This window comes from Notolepis coatsorum (genome assembly GCF_963971535.1).
Source record: "Notolepis coatsorum genome assembly, chromosome: 3".
Lineage (NCBI taxonomy): Eukaryota > Metazoa > Chordata > Actinopteri > Aulopiformes > Paralepididae > Notolepis > Notolepis coatsorum.
Window position 1 is genome coordinate 15,472,398 of NC_140167.1, and position 22,431 is coordinate 15,494,828.

At 47.1% G+C, this 22,431-nt stretch overlaps 1 protein-coding gene across 1 annotated transcript in view; it reads left to right on the plus strand.

The window, feature by feature from the left end:
• sfxn5a (sideroflexin 5a) overlaps positions 1 to 22,431 on the plus strand; it is a 61,626-nt gene that overhangs the window by 21,012 nt on the left and 18,183 nt on the right. Inside the window, exons 5-9 of the mRNA XM_084309570.1 lie at positions 9,265 to 9,319; positions 11,971 to 11,996; positions 12,729 to 12,782; positions 14,188 to 14,244; positions 14,974 to 15,039. Coding sequence (XP_084165696.1) covers positions 9,265 to 9,319; positions 11,971 to 11,996; positions 12,729 to 12,782; positions 14,188 to 14,244; positions 14,974 to 15,039 — 258 coding nt within the window. The remainder of the gene's footprint in view (positions 1 to 9,264; positions 9,320 to 11,970; positions 11,997 to 12,728; positions 12,783 to 14,187; positions 14,245 to 14,973; positions 15,040 to 22,431) is intronic.

Sequence of the window (22,431 nt, forward strand, 5' to 3'; positions counted from 1 at the left end):
TGCCTCGTGCGGTAAGAGTTCTATAGTAATCAGCACCCCCCTCGTTTCGGGCATCAGCTGGACGCTTATCCAGGGTGGTTGACCCCACGTGAAGCTGCACCCGAGGAGCTCCAGGCCAAAGAGCGAGTGGACCTGTATATTGGATTATTCTACCGACGACGGCTAGCCTTCCCCGGCTTGGATTATGCTTTGAGTACTTTGATTATTCTATGGATAAAGGCCAACACTGCGGTGTGTTGGAAATACCCCCCCCGGAGAGGACGACAGGTGAGACGGCGCTCTGCACAGTGAGGTCGCCTCACGTCTCTCCGTCGTGGACCGGAGGACGCCGGCCACAGAGGGTCCAACTGCATTCATCTGTGGATCGAGGATCGTTGGGCACCGTGTCGCACAACTGTGGACTCTCCCAAGATACCCTCGGCCAGACGGGATCCAGCCAGTGACTCTCTAACCCCCCCCCCCCCTCCAGCTGTCCTACAAGCAGTCGGAACCTTCCCCTAGTGTATCCAGCTATATAATCATTCAAGTATCATTGCTATTGTTCCCTAAATATTCCAGGTTGTATATTTGCTTCCTGCGCAATCAGAGATTGGACATTCGATATTGATCTACCTACGAATACTCATTTGCCATAAAAGTGCATACTATTTCAAATCATAAATGTAATTAAGTGATCGTTGTACATACCTTTTGCTATGTATTAAAACTCAAACTTTCGATTTGGTACATTTGTGTTGGATCCGTTTATCAGGTGGGAGTGTTCAACATATTCATACCTAGTACTGGGTGGCCAGAGTCTAAAGTACAAGAGGTAGTGGTAGTAAGTATCATATCTAACCATACAGTCAGGGAATTGTACCCCTCAGTTACAATTGGTCCTTCGAGCCGGATGGTAATCAGTGTAATATTAATATAGTGTTATTAATATTAAAATGGCCTATGATGAACACTCCACGAAACGATCCTCCTAACCAACAACGCCCGCGGCGCAAACGACAGCTCCCTCAGTACCTAGAGGCTTACGCTGTCAGTCAACAACCTAGTCTTCTACCAACAGTAAACGCGGTAAAACTAGAAAGTAAAATTATGTCTAACCCTAACGACCAGGCTACCCCGACCATAGAGGCCCCTATGGGTTCTAATGTAACTGACCCAGCTCACGGTGGGGACCAGGGGGAACCAGACATGACTTTACACCCCGCCAATACCGAAGAAGTAGTCCCCGACGAGTCCCGGGAGGAAGACAACACTACCGAGAGAGAACTCGGCACGGAAGAAGATGAGGAGAGCACCGTGGAGATAGAGCTCCAAGACTCCGCACGGAGTACCCCAAGGGACGGCTCCCCTATACAACCGTCTTCTCCCAGCGAGGCAGAGAGGACACTACAGCAGGCATTCCTCGTCAGCCTGAAAGCCTCTACTGAACGCGATAGACTCCAGGGTGAACGCGATCGATTGCAGATACAGCAACGGAGCGAAGAAGAGCACATACGCCTGGAAATAAGACGCATTCAGATGGAAGAGAATATGGCAAGAGACCGGGCCGACGCCCAGCGCGCCGCCACCGGTGCCCAGAGAGAATCGGATCTCACCAAGCGCGAAGCCGAGCGCGACAGAGCACAAGCGCAACTAATAGAACAGCTGATCAGAAGGACAACACCCCCTCCCTCCACCAGAGGCTCCAGGAACTCGTCTAGACATCACTCCAGGGCGGCATCCCCTAGCCGAGTGAGCGACCCTGAACTTGACCAACAGACGAGGTTTATACCCCCCGCAGACCCCCTTCCCCAACCGGTCCAAGCGAGACCCAGCCACCGGGAAGGAGCAGCATACACTGCGGAGAGGCTAAATCAGAGACTACAAGCCCTGGATGACCTAACGGAAGACGAAGAGGAAGAGGAGGAGAACCACGCCCGACGACAGCACAGTACTCTACCGGACCAGGAGGTCCAGTACAGCCCAGGCTATACCCCCGCGGAGCTGCGCTACAGACCCCCGACGCTATTCACGGGTGAGCACGACGCACGACCCGCACCGAGGAACAGCACCTGGACCAGCGGGCCATGGTACACAGCCGGTACCAGCCCACGCCAAGGAGCAGGAGGAGACTCGCCTAGGAGGCCTCTCCCCCAACGCTCGCCGATGTATCAACAATCCGCGTCATACATTGGCACACCTATGGTACCAGACTTCACCCAGGAGAACCGGGCCCAGTATACGGAGCTCCGCATGTGTCTGGAGACAATGTTGGTGGATGTCATTGATGAACGCCATAAATACGCGATACTACTGAAGCATTTAAAGGTACCCCGCGCGCACAACATATCGCTCGCCTACGCCACTTCCACGACCCCATACACCGCAGCGCTGGTAGCGTTGGACCAGAGATATGGACGTATATGGGATTACGTGATCCAGGAGATCAGGCACATCGACCGCCTACCCCCAGCAACAGACAATCGAGCACTGGACGACCTGTCCATCAGAGTGCAGTCCCTGGTAGGGATGCTGGGAGCGCAGAGGGAAAAGGGTAGGCATGAACTATACGCCAACTCAAATGTAGAGAGGATCTTGGAGAAGCTACCGCCCGCCCGACAGGAGCGCTTTAGGCGGCAGAGAGACCACCGAGACCCTAATGGCCCCGAACCGAACCTCCTCGATCTAGCCGACTTCCTGGCGAGAGAAGTCAGCAGCTTACGGCTAGATACATTCGGACGGAGCACCCCTGGCTCCAGAGAAGGAACCAGGAGACTAAATGATGGAAGAAGATCGGTGACTGTCATGCACCAATCGGAGTCAGTGCCAAGCAGTAGGAGCCACAGTACCCCCTCAAGAAAGGAGAAGTGGAAGATAGTGTGCCCCTACTGTGAGAAAGAACACTGGCTGTCACAATGTGACTCATTCCCCAAGATGAATGCGGAGGAAGCGAGTCAATGGATAAAGTCCAACAGACGCTGTTTTCGCTGTGCGCGATCACACATGGCAGCCGAATGCCGCTTAAAGAAAAAGTGCAGTCGGTGCGATGGAGCCCATCTGGACATACTCCACGACAGTAACAGACGGCGGCCTCCACCCGCACCATCAAGCAGCAAAGTAAGCGTCATGTACATCGACCCCGCCAGCAGCAGCGGAGCCAGAGTGCTCTTAAAGGTAGTCCGTGTGACATTGAGCTACCAGAATAAAGTCATGGACACTTACGCCGTCCTTGATGACGGGTCAGAGAAGACCCTTCTGCTCGCGTCCGCTGCGGCCCAGCTAGGGCTGCGGGGGAGCGAAAACCAAATGACAATTCGGACAATAAGAAGAGATTTGAAAACGATAAAGGGCGAGAATGTCTCATTCTCTATCGCAGCAAGCGGCCAGCCCGAGCGACGGTACAGGATTACAGACGCTTTCACCAGCCAAGAAATAGGACTGTCGCGGTACACATACCCCGTAGCCAAGCTGATGGAGAAATATGTACATCTACGCAAGCTACCGATCCCACTCATAGACGGTGCTACCCCGACACTGTTGATAGGCTCCGACCATGCAGACCTCATTGTCCCGATAGACCGGGTTCATACCGGACCCAGAGGCTGTCCTGCAGCAGTCGAGACCCGCCTAAGATGGACTCTCCAAGGCCCACTCGCCAAATCTCTCAACCGAACGACAGCCACTAGCTGTCTCCACTCCCGAGTCACAGAGGGAGACACCGCACTCCTGCAGCATGTAGAGAGGCTATGGACCTTAGAACAAATGCCCTTTAAGAACGAAAAGAAAGACATTCGCTCTAAACACGACATCTACGCCATTAACCTCCTCGAGACGGGAACAAAGAGAGTCCCAGTCAGCGGCGTGTTGAGATACGCCACGCCACTCCTGCGGCGGGAAGGGATGCCTACCTTTCACGCAAAGAAAGACGCCACAGAGCGGTACCTACTAAACACAGAGCGGCGCTTAGCCAAGGACCCCGCCCAAGAAAGTGTATACCGCGCTGAGATTGAGAAGCTCATCACAGCGGGACACGTCACAAAGATTGACATTAAAGAGGCCGACCAGACGACTGAATCGTGGTACGTGCCCCACCACAAGGTTCATCACAACGGCAAAGACCGCATCGTGTTTAACTGCAGCTACCAGATCGGATCCCAAAATCTGAATAAAGAGCTATTGCCCGGTCCTACACTCGGCCCCTCCCTACTAGGCGTACTACTCCGCTTCCGCCAGGACAAGGTGGCTATCAGCGGGGATATCAAAGGGATGTTCCTGCAGGTGAGATTAGTAGAGGAGGACAAGCCCCTGTTGCGGTTCCTATGGAGAGAGAGGCCAGGAGATGAGCACCCAGCCATCTACCAATGGGAAGTCCTCCCTTTCGGAACTACATGCAGCCCATGCTGTGCTACATTTGCACTACAGAGACATGTCGCAGAGGACCCAGCAGCGGACGAAGAGGTCCGACACAGTGTGAAGAACAGCTTCTACGTAGATAACTGTCTACAAAGCGTTTCGACCCAGGAAGAAGCCGAGGCTCTCCTACTTAAACTCTGCGCCTCTCTGATCAAAGGCGGCTTTGATCTCAGGCAGTGGGCCAGCAGCGATCCGCACGTACTGCGCAGCCTCTCCTCCGCGGACAAGGCAGCGAGCAGCGAGACCTGGATGGCCACAATCCCAGGAGAAGCCCAAGAGATGACACTAGGACTAGTGTGGCGCTTCAAAACAGATTCGCTCCACTATAGACACAAACCCCTGACCACGGACCAGGGAAGGTCGACGGCAATACCGACCACCAGACGGAGTGTGTACAGAACACTCGCCCGACAATATGACCCGTTAGGATGTATACTACCGTACACCACCAGGGCAAAGATGATTGTACGAGCATTGTGGGACAAGGACCAGGGCTGGGACGACCCCATTCCCGCACACCTTGCATCCACCTGGAGAGAGTGGGAGATGGAACTCCACTCACTCCCAGGCGTTAATATACGCAGAAGCTACTTCCCACCCACGGTGAGGCCAGAGACATGTAAAATGGATTTACACGTCTTCAGTGACGCCTCCGAGGTCGCCTACGGATCAGTAGCCTACTTGCGGGCCCAAGAAGAGGGGGGAGAGATCTACACAGCATTCATCCTCGCCCGCTCGAGAATAGCCCCACGCAAGCAACAGTCTATCCCACGTCTAGAGCTCTGCGCAGCCCTCGCAGGAGCGCATCTAGCCACGCTCATCCAACGTGAGCTCACCATTCCGGTGCATAGAACAATCCTGTGGTCAGATTCCACGACAGTACTCGCCTGGATCAAATCGGATTCATGCAAATACAAAGTCTTCGTGGGAGTCAGAGTCACTGAGATTCAAGAGTTAACCGGAGAGTTAACCGGAGAAGCAAACTGGCGCTATGTTGATACAAAACACAACCCAGCTGACGTCATCACCCGGGGAATGTCCCTAGATGACTTAACCCGTCATAACATCTACAGTGACGGACCAGCATTCCTCAAGCTCCCGGAAGGAGATTGGCCCACGCCCACCCCGAGGGAAGCAAGTGACGAGGAGGCTGAGAATAAGAAACCTATGTTCTGTGGATTGAGCACTGTTGTCTCCGCAGACCCCAACATAGACGATTGCATTACCATAGAGAGTGCGCAGCAACGGACATTCCTGCGGCACCACCCAGAGATTCAGTCCCCCGCTGATATGTCAGCAGCTGACTACGAGGAAGCAGAACTGCTTCTACTGCAACGAGCCCAGAGAGACTCGTTCCCCGATGAACTAGACTGTCTACAGGGAGGAAAGCCCGTCCCATCAGACAGCAGACTGATTCATCTGGCCCCCGAGAGTGACACACATACCCTCATCAGAGTGGGTGGTCGCCTGCGGAGAGCCCCCAATTTACCGGATGACATTAAGTACCCGATCGTATTGAACAGCCGACACAAGGTCACAGAGCTGATTATAAAGAAATACGACGAGGATGTACACCACGCAGGAGCAGAGAGAGTCTTCGCGGAGATCAGACGTCGTTACTGGATACTTCAAGGAAGAGAGGCGGTGCAACGCTTCCAGCGAACCTGTCTAGACTGCCGAAAGTGGCGCGCGCAGCCCAGCATACCACGGATGGCTGACCTACCTCCATGTCGCCTCCGACTCGGCAACAAGCCATTCCACTCAACAGGCATGGACTGTTTTGGCCCGCTGCACATAAAGAAAGGAAGAGGCACCGAGAAGCGGTGGGGTATTGTATTCAAATGCATGACCACCAGAGCGATACATATCGAGCTCCTTCCGACCATGAGCGCAGACTCATTCCTTATGGCCTTCCGAAGATTCACATCACGGAAAGGAAAACCGTCTACATTATTGTCCGATCACGGGACAAACTTCAAAGGCGGAGAAAGAGAGCTGAGGGAGAGCTTCCAAGCTATGGGCCCAGAACTTAAGACCCACCTCGCTCCAGCCCAGATTGACTTCCAATTCAACCCCCCAAACGCACCCCACTTCGGTGGAACTTGGGAACGAGAAGTACGTTCTATAAAGACAGCCCTGTACGCAGTACTTGGGGCCCAGACTGTGGCGGAAGAAGTCCTAATGACAGTCCTCACGGAGATTGAGGGAGTATTGAACTCAAAGCCCCTCGGTTACGTCTCCAGTGATGTAGCAGATGTCGACCCAGTCACCCCCAACACCCTCCTGATGGGGCGGCTAGATCCCGCGTTACCCCAGACAATGTACCGGCCTGAAGAAGCGAACGGCCGACGAATGTGGAGGTACAGCCAAGTATTAGCCGACAAGTTTTGGAGCAGTTTCCTACTGCACTACCTACCGTCTCTACAGACCCGCCAGGAGTGGGTAAAAGAGAGAGACAATTTGACGGAAGGAACAGTCGTCATGATTATTGACCAGTCACTACCCAGAGCTATGTGGCCGGCTGGCCGCGTAAGCAAAGTGATCACCGGTGCCGATGGCAAGGTCCGAGCAGCTGAAGTACTCGTCCAAGGGCGCATTTACACCCGTCCTGTGGCGAGGCTCATAGAACTGCCCCGACTCCCAGACACAATCGATGATGACCATGACCCTATGACTTTGTGAGTTGACTGACCCTTACAGCGAACCCTTGAGTGGTAGACAGTGCGGTTAATCTGTCTCTGCTTAACTAATTAGGTTGGGACCAATTAGGGGGCGGCTGTTCTGAAGGATCAGATTAAACCGAATATATATATTTATTTATATATATATATTTAATTGTATTTGTATATCCCCTGATATCCCTTGTATATTCCTTGTACAATATGCATTGAATATCCCTTCTAGTCTACTGAACATCCCATAATAGTCTCCATTCTACCATTGGACGAGACCTTGGTGCCAGGTCGCCATACCCCTCAGACCAGGTTCAATCGTACCGCTCAACATGTATGGACAAGTCCTAGTTCCGCGTAGGAATATGTCTACCGCACCACTAATGGTACTATTTGTTCATAGTGCGTATATATACTGCGCTATTAAAGTAGAGCTTTCTTTTAGTCCAGTTCATTACCCTCCAACAGAGTGACAGACGCAAAAGCCTCCCCGCGAACCACGTGTGGGCAGTAAGGCCAATTCGGCCCAGTATCGGCATTGAGACATCGTGTATATTAATATTTGAATAGTCATATTTGGCACTATATCGTCGAGTTGGACGTATTCTATTAAGCTAATAATAGTCTATTCATATGTAGTGCCTCGTGCGGTAAGAGTTCTATAGTAATCAGCACCCCCCTCGTTTCGGGCATCAGCTGGACGCTTATCCAGGGTGGTTGACCCCACGTGAAGCTGCACCCGAGGAGCTCCAGGCCAAAGAGCGAGTGGACCTGTATATTGGATTATTCTACCGACGACGGCTAGCCTTCCCCGGCTTGGATTATGCTTTGAGTACTTTGATTATTCTATGGATAAAGGCCAACACTGCGGTGTGTTGGAAATACCCCCCCCGGAGAGGACGACAGGTGAGACGGCGCTCTGCACAGTGAGGTCGCCTCACGTCTCTCCGTCGTGGACCGGAGGACGCCGGCCACAGAGGGTCCAACTGCATTCATCTGTGGATCGAGGATCGTTGGGCACCGTGTCGCACAACTGTGGACTCTCCCAAGATACCCTCGGCCAGACGGGATCCAGCCAGTGACTCTCTAACCCCCCCCCCCCCCTCCAGCTGTCCTACAAGCAGTCGGAACCTTCCCCTAGTGTATCCAGCTATATAATCATTCAAGTATCATTGCTATTGTTCCCTAAATATTCCAGGTTGTATATTTGCTTCCTGCGCAATCAGAGATTGGACATTCGATATTGATCTACCTACGAATACTCATTTGCCATAAAAGTGCATACTATTTCAAATCATAAATGTAATTAAGTGATCGTTGTACATACCTTTTGCTATGTATTAAAACTCAAACTTTCGATTTGGTACATTTGTGTTGGATCCGTTTATCAGGTGGGAGTGTTCAACATATTCATACCTAGTACTGGGTGGCCAGAGTCTAAAGTACAAGAGGTAGTGGTAGTAAGTATCATATCTAACCATACAGTCAGGGAATTGTACCCCTCAGTTACAATTACCTATAGAGATATACTGGAAATACATCTTCTTTTTCTTCTTTTCTTTTTATGAGATTAGATTAGATTCAAATGTATTGTCATCATACAGCACAAGTACAGTACAATGAAAATAAGTTTAGCATCCAACCAGAGTGCAAATGTAACAGTAAAGTGCTACAGCAATATACAATGTACAGGTGATTAAACTGGGTATATATAGATCAGTACTACTGAGTGTAGTGCTAATCAGATGTATGTACAGAATTGTAGTATAATATGTACAGTGACACAGGTATAAAGACACTATGGTAGTAAGTAAGTCATACTGGCCAGCAGCGTCACTAGTAAGAGTAGGATATGTACAGATATAGATATAGTATCTACAGATATGTAAAAGGGCTATGTGCAGGTAAATACAGACAGGTGTGGATAGATATATATGCGGTGAGAATAATGATATATATATATATATATGGTATATACAGCATTATTGTACATGCTACTATCATACAGAACTATGGGCTATATGCAGGTGTATAAGTGAGTATATAGAGGGGTTATATGGGTGTGAGGGGTGATATATGGCGAAACTCTTTTTCATCCAATTTTCAACCTCGGAACAGAAATCCCACCTGCTGAAAGGACCGAGTGCTCCGTCCGCCTGAGCCGCGCTGTGGCCCTAATCACGGCTTGTTCTTTTTTTCGCAGGCCATCATCCACCCTGACACGGGGGAGAAGGTCCTCATGCCCTTTCGCATGTCAGGTACAGTAGCTTGGTGTGGACGGCTCGGGTTAGCGGGGGTTTTCGGGGTCCGCGGGGCTCGTTATGTGGTCCAACACGAAGGCGTCCGCCTTGGGGGACATGTCACAGCTCTACGGGGCCTCCTCAGGTTGTCTCCGGGCTGGGGAAAGGTCACTCTCAGCTGGGCGCTGATTAAAGCCCGTCTCCCACGGCGACCGGGAGGTACTGTTGGGCCCTCTTTGAGAGCGAGAGGAGAGTTTCAGGCTCGAAGTCTGCGAAACACCTCGAGAGGCTGGAGAGAGAGAGAGAGAGTGAGAGAGAGAGTGAGTCACAAGTGAGGAGCTTCACCGGTGTCCGGAGAGACAAGAGTGTTGAGCGGGTAATGGCATCTCCATGTTGCCATTAAAAGTTGACATGCAATTGCGGTTTGCGATATTATTGCGATATCAAAGTTTGTACCAAGTATGCCTACGCTCTGACGTTGCTCATATTAGTTCAGTCAGGAACGCTCTCGTCGTAATAATGAAACCGTTTATAGTGTCAAGTGGTTATACAGTTGTATTTAGCGGTATAGACTGCTCTAAAGATGCTCTCGTGTGAGAATCCATAGAAGCCTGCAACAGATTGAGTAACCGCACCCCCCATGGGGACATCTTGAGCAGAGCCTTGGGAATCACATCCCCATATGATGTGATGCTGACAAGTGAGACATTAAGCCAGCATGGCATGTAGATTATTATCATTATCTAGGTGGTAAAATAGATTGATGCGACAGGGGGGGCGGGCGACAGTGGCTCGGGAGGTAGAGCAGTCGTCTGGTAATCCGGAGGTTCCCAGTTCCATTCCCGCTCCTCCCGGGCAGAATGTCGAAGTGTCCTTGAGCAAGACACTTAACCCCTAACTGCTCCCGATGAGCAGGTTGGCACCTCCGCCATCAGTGTGTGAGTGAATGGGTAAGATGTGAGGAACAAATTGTAAAGCACTTTGGATAAAAGCTGCTATATAAATGCAGCCATTTAGCATTTACCATTTGATGCATTTGGAGGCTGGGGTGGTGGTGGGGGCTTGCAGCAGTGCAGCGTGGCCTGCATGCAGTGGCAGGGTGTGGCCATGTGCACTGAATAGTGGGAACGTTCACTGCCACACGACAAAGGGTTAACCCTTTCAAAACCACACCGTCTGTAGTGTGGGTAGTGAAAGGTTAACCTTCTGTAGTGTGGTAGTGAAAGGTTAACCTTCTGTAGTGTGGTAGTGAAAGGTTAACCTTCTGTAGTGTGGTAGTGAAAGGTTAACCTTCTGTAGTGTGGTAGTGAAAGCGTTAACCTTCTGTAGTGTGGTAGTGAAAGGTTAACCTTCTGTAGTGTGGTAGTGAAAGGTTAACCTTCTGTAGTGTGGTAGTGAAAGCGTTAACCTTCTGTAGTGTGATAGTGAAACGTTAACCTTCTGTAGTGTGGTAGTGAAAGGTTAACCTTCTGTAGTGTGGTAGTGAAAGGTTAACCTTCTGTAGTGTGGTAGTGAAAGCGTTAACCTTCTGTAGTGTGGTAGTGAAAGGTTAACCTTCTGTAGTGTGGTAGTGAAAGCGTTAACCTTCTGTAGTGTGGTAGTGAAAGGTTAACCTTCTGTAGTGTGGTAGTGAAAGCGTTAACCTTCTGTAGTGTGGTAGTGAAAGGTTAACCTTCTGTAGTGTGGTAGTGAAAGCGTTAACCTTCTGTAGTGTGGTAGTGAAAGGTTAACCTTCTGTAGTGTGGGGTAGTGAAAGGTTAACCTTCTGTAGTGTGGGGTAGTGAAAGGGTTGAATGGACCGCCCTGTTGACATATGAGTGTTGGCGTTGTTGAATTTTGAGGCTCCTCCCTCCTCCCTCTCGACATGAGATGAAACTACAGTATTGTTTGGGGCTTGATGGGGGAAGGGCGGGGCTTGATGGGGGAGGGGCGGAGCACACCGCTGTGATGGAAGGGTGCGCTGCATTTACAATACAAGACAAAATGAGAGCAACACGGCATGCGGCGCAATAATGTTTCTTATCTTGTTTTTATCCCAATTTCTTGATGATCGTGGGAAGCCAAAGTCGCAATTGAAATCGAAACTCGATTAATTGCTGTATGATGTCTGTGTCCTGCATGAACTAACACTAAGCATAATTTGTATCCCTTCACTAAACTGTAGTACGGAAGTACACGCCATCCAGTCTTCAAGATTCAAGATTGTTTATTGTCATGTGCACAGTTAAACAGACAGTTTGCTGTACAATGAAAATATTACTTTGCTAATCCGCACTTCACACAATACTACAAGCGAGTGCTAAAAAAGAATGTAAAAATAGATATTCACAGTGTTTACAATATAAAATGGAGGTGACAATGGGTTACAGCAGCAGCAGACTACTCTGTGTCGGGTCAAAAAAGTGTTGTTGAAAATACTTGATCATGAATATATTGATAAAATGAAAAGCACTTCTTTAAATGACGATAACGTTCATGATATTACTGGTCATGTTAATCTGCAAAAGAAAAAAAATCCAACATCATTGATTCTCTTAGTCATTAAAAATGGCGATTCTGGTGATACTGTGTCCAACCCTGCGGTTGGCCTCCTCTTACTGTGAAGTCACAGCGATGCCGTTTGTGTTGTCGTCCCTGGTTGAATTGTTGTATTTTCCTCCTCTTTACAGGTTACATCCCATTTGGCACCCCAGTGGTAAGACTACTTGAAAGGCACACAGATTAGATTCAAATGTATTGTCATTACCACCACCGGTATGACTGTGTATGAACGAATAATGGACTCTGTGAAGCGCTCTGGGTCTCATGAAGAGCGCTATATAAATCCAAGTCATTATTATTATTTATTATTATACAGCAATATACAATGTACAGGTGATTAAACTGGGTATACAATATATAAATGAGTACTACTGTAGTGTGTAGTGTTAATCAGATGTATGTACAGAGTTGTAGTATAATATGTACAGGTATAAAGACAGCATGGTAGTAGTCATACTGGCCAGCAGCATAACTAGTAAGAGTAGGATATGTACAGATATATATATACTAAGTATCTAGTATGTAAAAAGACCATGTGCAGGTAAATATAGACAGGTCAGGATAGATAGATAGATATGTAGTGAGAGTAATATATATATATATATATATATATATATATATATATATATATATATATATATATATATATATATATATGGTATATACAGCATTTGTACATGCTATCATACAGAGCTATGGGTTATATGCAGGTGTAGTAAGTATATATAGAGGGGTATAGAAAGGCCTATAAATTACATGATGTTTGATATCTAGACCTGTGAAACTTTAAATATATATGACCTCAAAACCTCTCTTCTAGTACTTTATCTTTTCTTTTAATTGATTCAATTCGATTGTGTTAATAGCATGTTAATTTGATGTTTAGGTTGTTGGCCTTCTCCTCCCCCACCAGACCCTCGTGTCCACCATCTTCTGGCAGGTACTTCCTTGTAACTCAAAACGGCTTCAGGTTATTTTGTTATGATCACACTTAAAGGGCACAACACGTGATTGCAATTACGTATCTTGGGGCGAATGAGAAAAATATGAACATTTTCAGCCTATTGTAATGACCCTGCTGTGTTACAAACATCATTCATTCATGGTTTTGTTTCAGGGACAACTGTAGTAAAGGCGAGGGGGGGGGGGGGGGGGGGGCAGCAGAGTGCACAGTTGTTAAGTTGGTCCGTCCGCTTGTCATCGTGTCTTTACAAGCGGCAACGTCTTATTTATCATCTGAATTTGGCAATACAAGCGTAATATTTAACGTTAAAGATCAAAGTAAGTCTCTACAGATATTGAGCATCATTGTGTAAAATGTGCAACCCTAGTTCCACCTGGTGTCTATAGTCCCCCCCGAAACGTATTCAACCCTAGTTCCACCTGGTGTCTATAGTCCCCCCTGAGACGTATTCAACCCTAGTTCCACCTAGAATCGTATAGTCCCTCCTGAGACGTGTTCAACCCTAGTTCCACCTAATGTCATATAGTCCCTCCTGAGACGTATTCAATTCTAGTTCCACCTAGTGTCTATCTATAGTCCCCCCTGAGACGTATTCAATTCTAGTTCCACCTAGTGTTAATAGTCCCTCCTGAGACGTATTCAATTCTAGTTCCACCTGGTGTCTATAGTCCTCACTGAGACATATTTAACTCTAGTTCCACCTGGTGTCTATAGTCCCCCCTGAGACGTATTCAACCCTAAGTCAGTACCGTGAAGTCAGTACCGTGACGTCAGAACCGTGACATCAGTACCATGAAGTCGCAGGACAAATACACGTACCGTTACATCCCTATGTGTGATGTTTATTAACAGTTTATTAACTGAGGGGCGGCTAGGTGGTGTAGTGGGCAAGGCACTCGCCACCAACGCAGGAGACGCTGGGTTCGAGCCCAGCTCTCGGCGTTGCTACCAGCTTGGCTGGTCGCTCATACTAACACAATTGGCAGTGTTAGGGGTGGGAAAGCTGGTGGGTGGGTCCTGGTCGTTGTAAACAGTGACTCCTACAGTTCGGTCGGGGCGCCTGCACAGCGAGGGAAGGATCTGGAGGGAGGTAGTGTGACCTTCCACACGTTACACTCTCCCAGTGAGAGTCTGCGCTGCCAGGCTGGCTGCACATGTGTCGGAGGATAGCATGTGATAGTCTCCGGCCTCCCGGACCAACAGTAGGGGGGGGTGCGCAACAACCAGGAAGGGGGTTGGGAATTGGCATAATGACGAACAGTGGGGATGGGAGAAAAATCTGAAAAAAGGAGGGGGAAAAAAGATAATAATAAAAAAATAAACAAAAATTATTAACAGTAATAACGATGCACTAACCAGTTCCTTGCCCCTCTCTCACCAGTGGCTAAATCAGAGTCACAATGCCTGTGTCAACTACTGCAACCGCAATGCCTCCAAGGTACAGTACAATCACATTTACCTCCAAGGGACAATCTGTATCTATTTATCTGTCTGTCTGTGAGTGTCTAACATGAGTGTATAATATATATATATTAGTGCTGTCAGGCGATAATTCTTTTTTTATCTAATTAATTACAGGATTTGTAATTAATTATTTTAATCGCATAACCATTTTAGGCCTGATATTTTATATTCTATAATCATATTTCAAATTGCATGTGTCCGGATGGCAGAATTCAGTACTGTATCTACAAAACCTTCTGTTTAATCATCTTCCCTTTATTCATTTGCTTAGATTTTTCAGGTCTGGTCAATTTGAGCATGGTGTTATTCACAGTCAAAAAATAAATAAAAAATTGAATTGATATTCTCATTTGGTTCATTACAATTTACTCAAGCCTAGTAACAGACACAGTATTTCTGACACTGGGAATACATTCCCTGAGATCCATAGATGTCCCTAGAATCAGATACCAAGAACATTCGGAGTTCATAATACATAGGCCTACACCCAACAAACAAATAAAAATGTTTTAATTAGTTGTAGTCTTGTAGTTGTAATGTGCTGCTCGGCATAATTGAAAACGAGGGTCACCCTCAATTGATTTTCAGAGTTTTAAAGACATTCATTGGATGAATGAATGAATAGTTTAACCAACCTTTATTATACCCAGTGGCTGTCATGTTTTCATATTGTAATCTCGGTTCCTCTTTCTTGCTACCGTAGCCCACCCCTGCGGCCACGTTTTTCCAGGGGTACCTGGGAGCCGTGACCAGTGCCGTCTCCATCGCTGTGAGTTCGCATAAAGCCTTTGTTCTGATTTGTTAAAGGATCAATAGGATCAAGAACTGTGTAAATACACCCCCAAAAAATTTGATTGGGGGTGTAACGGTATACACAGAAGCCACGGTTCGGTACGTACTTTTGTTTTGGGGTCACGGTTCAGTACAACAGGAAAAAAGCAACAAAAATCCCAAATGTATAAATCTGTGATACTGGTGTTACTCTGTATTCAGGCAATTAGTAAATGACTTGCCCACCGCCCTATCGGTGTACGCTTTAAGTTTTTACGTTTCGGGAACCCGTCAAATTCGGTTTAAAGATTTGAAAGTATTTTATAATATATATGATTTGAAAACACAAGTTCTGCCCAAAATGAACGGCTGCCTATAGCTCCTTTTTAAAGGGAAAATCCAACCTTAAGTAGAATTCTCATGTTATTTCTATGATATTATACGGGTCCGTTTTGATTTGTGAATAATATGAACCAGTCTCTCCTTGAGCTGAAAGCCTGAGACGCAAGACTAGTGATGATGTCATCAAGAGACACATCTCGGAGCCGCTGCATAGACTCCTAGGATACGACAGTGCAGGTGGTGGTTCTACTGGGATATGGGTGCATTTTACAAGTCAGAGCTGTAAGCCCTACATTTAAATAAAACTCATTTGGATGTAATAGCTGAATAAAAATAATTATGTGAGCCTACACTGTTGGTCACTAATTTATTGTCAGTGGATCAACTCCAAAAAGTGTCACTTGATGACATCATAGATTCAAGTCTTGAAGCTCTGATTTCTAGCTCAGAGAGACCGTCTAGGTTTATAGATATTGACTTAAAAGAACACGCCAACATTTTGGGAAATTAGCTTACCGTCTTCTCCAGAGAGAGACAAGGAGATAGATACCAGTTCCCTCTCTGTGCGTTCAGTAGAAAGCTATCTGGCTGCACGTTAGCCTAGCTTAGCACAATGAATGGAAGCAGAGAGGTGTTAGTTGGACAATGCCTAGGCTAACCGGCACTGTCTGCTTCCATTCATTGTGCTAAGCTAGGCTAACGTGCAGCCATCTGACGTCAGCCACCGATTGGTCTATTATGTCAGCTGACCTTCACATCTTTAGGGCCTCATAGCAGTGCCAGAGCCACTGTTTAATGTCAAGTTACAACGTACACACACACACACACACACACACACAACACACGTTTTAAATGCTTTATATGAATTTTCAGGTCAAATCACGCATACACAGTAGGGATTCTCGATATTGGCTTTTTTACCGATACCGATATACCGATATTGTCCAACTCTTCATTTCCGATACCGATATATCAACCGATACCGATATATGCAGGGTTTCTCCCCCCAAAAAACGGAATAATTTCAGGTAATTAACATTACATATACATTTACATTTACATTTAGTCATTTAGCTGACGCTTTTATCCAAAGCGACTTACAAGTTCTGTACGACAAGCCATCAGGAAGAGCACAACTCTATCAGCTGAGTAACAATGTTCATCAAAGTGTTGAGTGCTACAGTGTAGGTTAGTTTATTAGGACAAGTGCATGACAGTATGGTTAGTTAGGGTTAGATTTTATTTTTTTTTTTTTAATTCAGATAATGGTTGAAGAAGTGAGTCTTTAGTCGACGGCGAAAGATTGGACGTGTTTCGGCTGTCCTAACTGGGGTGGGTAGTTCATTCCACCATTGTGGGGCAAGGACTGAGAATAGGCGACTTCTCTTTGATGACCCTCCCGGAGCTTGGATAGGAGTAGGTCTGAGGCGGCCAGAAGATGCAGAGCGTAGGGGTCTTGAGGGTGTGTAGTTAGAGACCATTGACCGGAGGTAGGCGGGAGCAGTTCCCTTTGCCGCACGGTATGCTAGGTCAAGGGCCTTGAAGCGGATTCGTGCAGCAATGGGGAGCCAGTGCAGGTCCCTAAGAAGTGGGGTGACATGGGCCGACTTCGGTAGGTTTGAGATCAGGCGGGCCGCTGCGTTCTGAATGAGTTGAAGAGGCTTAGTGGCAGTGGCCGGGAGGCCAGCGAGCAGTGCGTTGCAGTAGTCGAGGCGGGAGATGACTGTTGATTGGACGAGGAGTTGGGTGGCTTCTTTTGTCAGGAAGGGGCGTATCCTTCTGACGTTGCTCAGGAGGAATCGGCAGGTTCTGGTTGTCGCTGCGATGTGAGCAGAGAAGTTCAACTGGTCGTCGAGGACAACACCAAGGTTCTTGGCGGTCGGGGACGCGGTCACAGCTGCATTCTCGACTGTGATGGAAAGGTCGGTCAGGGGGGAGGATTTGGCCGGCAGGTGGAGCAATTCTGTTTTGCTTAGGTTCAGTTTGAGGTGGTTGGTCGTCATCCAGGCGGAGATGGATGTCTCTAGTTGTGGAATTAACACAACATTATGCATACTTTTGACAATAAAAAAAAAATCAGAATGTGTTCTTACTTGCTTGCCTGGGTAAATAAAGGTTAAAAAAAAAATATATATATATATATATTTTTGAAAACCGATACCGATCATTTCCGATATCACATTTTAATGCCAATATCGGTAGGCCGATAATATCGGACATCCCTAATACACAGGATTCAGATGTTACACGTACACATGTGTTACTTCACACAGACACACACACACACACACACACACACACACACACACACACACACACACACACACACACACACACACACACACACACACACGTCTGACACACCTCTTGGTGTATGGACACGGGGCTCAAACGGAGCCAATTAGTAGTCCCACTGAGTAGCCATCCGGCTGATGCCTGAGGCTTGACAACAGCAACCGGCCTGGGGAAACGGTGGGGAGTCTGGGAGGGGGGCGGGGGGACGACAGGTCAGGAGGGGGTCGGGGGGGGGGTTGGTTTCCAATTAAACCACTGCTTCCATGTCTACCCCCCCCCCGCTGGGCTGGGGAGAGCCAGTGGAACAGAGCGGCGGTGGTGGTGGTGGTGTGTTCCTCGGAGGAGGCGCTTGGTTAAGTAGTGAGTCGGTCCTCGGCTAAAAGCCTCTTAGTCCAGTAACCCTCTTGGCTCCGTCCCCAACAGTACGCAGTCTGTTGACGAGGAGTCCAGTGTTGGAGGAGCGTAGCCTACGAGAGGAGGTGTAGGTGTGGAGGAGGTCAGAGGAGCGTAGCCTACGAGAGGAGGTGTAGGTGGGGAGGAGGTCAGAGGAGCGTAGCCTACGAGAGGAGGTGTAGGTGGGGAGGAGGTCAGAGGAGCGTAGCCTACGAGAGGAGGTGTAGGTGTGGAGGTCAGAGGAGCGTAGCCTACGAGAGGAGGTGTAGGTGTTAGTTAATTTTTTGCATTCTTTTTTTGCGTTCGTTTTAGTTCGTTAATTTTTTTGCGTTCGTTTTAGTTCGTAAATTTTTTTGCGTTCTTTTTTTGCGTCAGTTTTTTTCGTTCTTTTTTTGTTTTCGTTTTAGTTCGCAAATTTCTTTGCGTTCTTTTTTTGCGTTCGTTTTTTTTCGTTCTTTTTTTTGCGTTCGTTTTCGTTTTAGTTCGTTTTCGTTCGTTCATTTTTTTTTCTTTCTTTTTTTGCGTTCGTTTTTTTCGTTATTTTTTTGCGTTCGTTTTTGTTTTAGTTCGTTAATTTTTTTGCGTCCGTTTTTTTTCGTTCTTTTTTTTGCGTTCGTTTTCATTTTATTCGTTTGTTTTAGTTCGTTAATTTTTTTGCATTCTTTTTTTTTCATTAATTCTTTTGCGTTTTCGTTTTAGTTCGTTCATTTTTTTGCTTTCTTTTTTTCCGTTCATTTTTTTTGTTCTTTTTTTGCGTTCGTTTTCTTTTTTTTTGTTCTTTTTTTTGTTTTCGTTTTAGTTCGTTTTCGTTTTAGTTCGTTAATTTTTTTTGTGTTCTTTTTTTGCGTCCGTTTTTTTCATTATTTTTTTTTTGTTCGTTTTTGTTTTAGTTTGTTAATTTTTTTGCGTCCGTTTTTTTCATTTTTTTTTTTGCGTCCGTTCGTTTTTTTGTTCTTTTTTTTAATTTTTTTATTATTTTTTTATTTTTTTTTTTGCGTCCGTTCGTTTTAGTTCGTTTTAATTTTAGTACGTTAATTTTTTTGCGTTTTCGTTTTAGTTCGTTAATTTTTTTGCATTATTTTTTTCCGTAAATTTTTTTCAGGTGTAGGTGTGGGGGAGGTCAGAGGAGTGTAGCCTACGAGAGGAGGTGTAGGTGGGGAGGAGGTCAGAGGAGCGTAGCCTACGAGAGGAGGTGTAGGTGTGGAGGAGGTCAGAGGAGCGTAGCCTACGAGAGGAGGTGTAGGTGTGGAGGAGGTCAGAGGAGCGTAGCCTACGAGAGGAGGTGTAGGTGTTAGTTAATTTTTTGCATTCTTTTTTTTCGTTATTTTTTTTGCGTTCGTTTTAGTTCGCAAATTTCTTTGCGTTCTTTTTTTGCGTTCGTTTTTTTTCTTTCTTTTTTTTGCGTTCGTTTTTGTTTTAGTTCGTTTTCGTTCTTTCATTTTTTTTCGTTCTTTTTTTTGCGTCCGTTTTTTTTGTAATTTTTTTGCGTTCGTTTTTGTTTTAGTTCGTTCATTTTTTTTCTTTCTTTTTTTTGCGTTCGTTTTAGTTCGTTTTTGTTTTAGTACGTTCATTTTTTTGCATTCTTTTTTTTTTCATTAATTCTTTTGCGTTTTCGTTTTAGTTAGTTAATTTTTTTGCATTCTTTTTTTTCGTTCATTTTTTTCAGGTGTAGGTGTGGGGGAGGTCAGAGGAGTGTAGCCTACGAGAGGAGGTGTGTAGTGGGGGAGGTCAGAGGAGTGTAGCCTACGAGAGGAGGTGTAGGTGTGGAGGAGGTCAGAGGAGCGTAGCCTACGAGAGGAGGTGTAGGTGTGGAGGAGGTCAGAGGAGCGTAGCCTACGAGAGGAGGTGTAGGTGTGGAGGTCAGAGGAGCGTAGCCTACGAGAGGAGGTGTAGGTGTGGGGGAGGTCAGAGGAGTGTAGCCTACGAGAGGAGGTGTAGGTGGGGAGGAGGTCAGAGGAGTGTAGCCTACGAGAGGAGGTGTAGGTGTGGAGGAGGTCAGAGGAGTGTAGCCTACGAGAGGAGGTGTAGGTGTGGAGGAGGTCAGAGGAGCGTAGCCTACGAGAGGAGGTGTAGGTGTGGAGGAGGTCAGAGGAGCGTAGCCTACGAGAGGAGGTGCAAGTTAGGTGAAGAAGAAGAAGTCTTTATTTGTCATGCAGATTTATAACACACACGTGCGATGGGCGTCCCACAGGAACAAACACACACACATGCACTGAGTCGCTGATGAAATGTTCTCTGCACTTCCCATCCCGTCGTCCTTCCCCCCCCAAGGGCAGCCGGGAGCAGACGAGGGCTGCAGCGTGCGCCGCGCCCGGGGACCAATCCAAGTGCTCCTGTCCGATCTGTTGTGCATGTTTTTTTTCCATTGGGTTTATCTTATCGGGGGGGGGAAACCCTTGCGAGCACGGGGGGGAGAACATGCAAACTCCGTACACAGAAAGGCCCGGGAGATACCCCACCTAGGTAACTGGCAACACAGCAACCTGGTCCCCAAGCGGGAATCGAACCCAGGACCTTCTAGCTGTGAGGCGACAGTGTTAACCACTACAGAGAGGAGGTGTAGGTAAATCGCTGCATTTTTATATAGAGCTTTTTATCCAAAGCACTTTACAATTTGTTCCTCACATTTTACCCATCCACTCACACATTCACACACCGATGGCGGAGGCAACCATGCAAGGTGCCAACCTGCACATCGGGAGCAATTAGGGGTTAAGTGTCTTGCTCAAGGACACTTCGACACACTGCCCAGGGAGGAGCGGGACACACTGCCTGGGAGGAGGTCAGTAGGTGTGGAGGAGGTCAGGAGTGTAGCCTACGAGAGGAGGTGTAGGTGTGTAGGAGCTATTCAGGGACAAGAGTCATGGAGTGGGAGGTGATGTGCTGTGAGAGTGAGTGAGTGTGAGTATCCTGGCAACAGAGGTCTGGACATACTGGAGTCCATGCAAGGCTTTATTTTTATGCTGATACAAGTTATTACCTCAGATGAATTTATCATTGCTGAAATATTTAGTGTAAAGGAATGGAGGACGGGGTAGGTACTAGGTAGGTAGGTAGTGGGTAGCCAGAAAGGCTGCGTTATGGAGTGATGACGTTTAGCTAAGAGGCACTTGGTCTTGCTGCCAACCACTTCAAGAATCTACAGTCGTTCCAGTTCCCCGGGACAGTTCAGTCAGTATCTCTGAATACGAGGGCGTAGGTTTGGATTCAACACTTTAAGCGGGGGGGGGGTCTGGTGGTCCTCCACCTGGAGATTTTGAGCGTCAGAACACTTAATTTCCTGCATTCTGGTGTACTTTTATGATAGTCTGCAAGGTTGAGATGGTACGGTCCTGTAGGGGTGTCTGAGTTGGTTGATATATAGTTACAGGTAAGAAGGATATTGAAATGTTTTGACCCCCTTTTTGTTTTACCTCTTTTGGGGGGGGGGGGGGGGGGGTTGTCTATATTTTTTGAGGGGGGACAAATTTACCTCTTCTCAATATTGAGGGGGACATGTCCCCTGCAACCCCCCCCCCCCAAAAGATTACGCTTATGTGTGAACATGCATCACTTTCTCCTAAAACTAGAAATCAAAATGAAGAATCTTCACATTTGTGATGTCACCTGGATGTAGAATCTGTAGTTTCTCCATTGACTCCATTGAATTAGGGGAGAATCCTGGTTCAGACCTACTACTAATACCAGGCTATTTTAGAAGATAAGTCATTAACCCGTTGACGTGTACTGTACGTTGTCTACAAAAGCCGATCTCATGAAGTCACGTAGCACTTTCCTTGGGTATTTATTCCATACTGTTACAAAGGGTCAGATTAAACCGAATATATATATTTATTGCCTGAGATCCCATGTATAATATTTGTATATCGTTTGATATCCCTTGTATATTCTTTGTACATATACACGGAATATCCCTTTACCTGGTACAGGACAGACCATAATATTCGTTCTCCTATTGGAAGCGATCCCCTAGGCGCCAGTGACTTACCCCCTAGAGCTGACTTGAAAGCTACCGACATGACTTGTCTTAACATGCCCGCTTCTGCCCATGAATACGGCTACCGAAAGCAGAGCGGCACTATTTGTCCACCGTACGTATAAATATGACCAGCGAATACAGAACTTCCTTTTCAGTTCGCCTTCAGTTCAGTCTGGTTCAGTTACCAAGTAAAGCCTTACCCACTACACAACGTGCGGTACAGCAGGGCTCGTATTGCCTCAAATAGAGTCGTGTTATTCTACTACGTTTGTTTAATGTATCGTTCGCTCCTTACTAGTAAAGGCCTTCATTACGAGTCAAAGACCACGTGAAGTGGGTAATTGTGTGTCTACATAGAGCACTTATTGCCGCGTGCTAAGA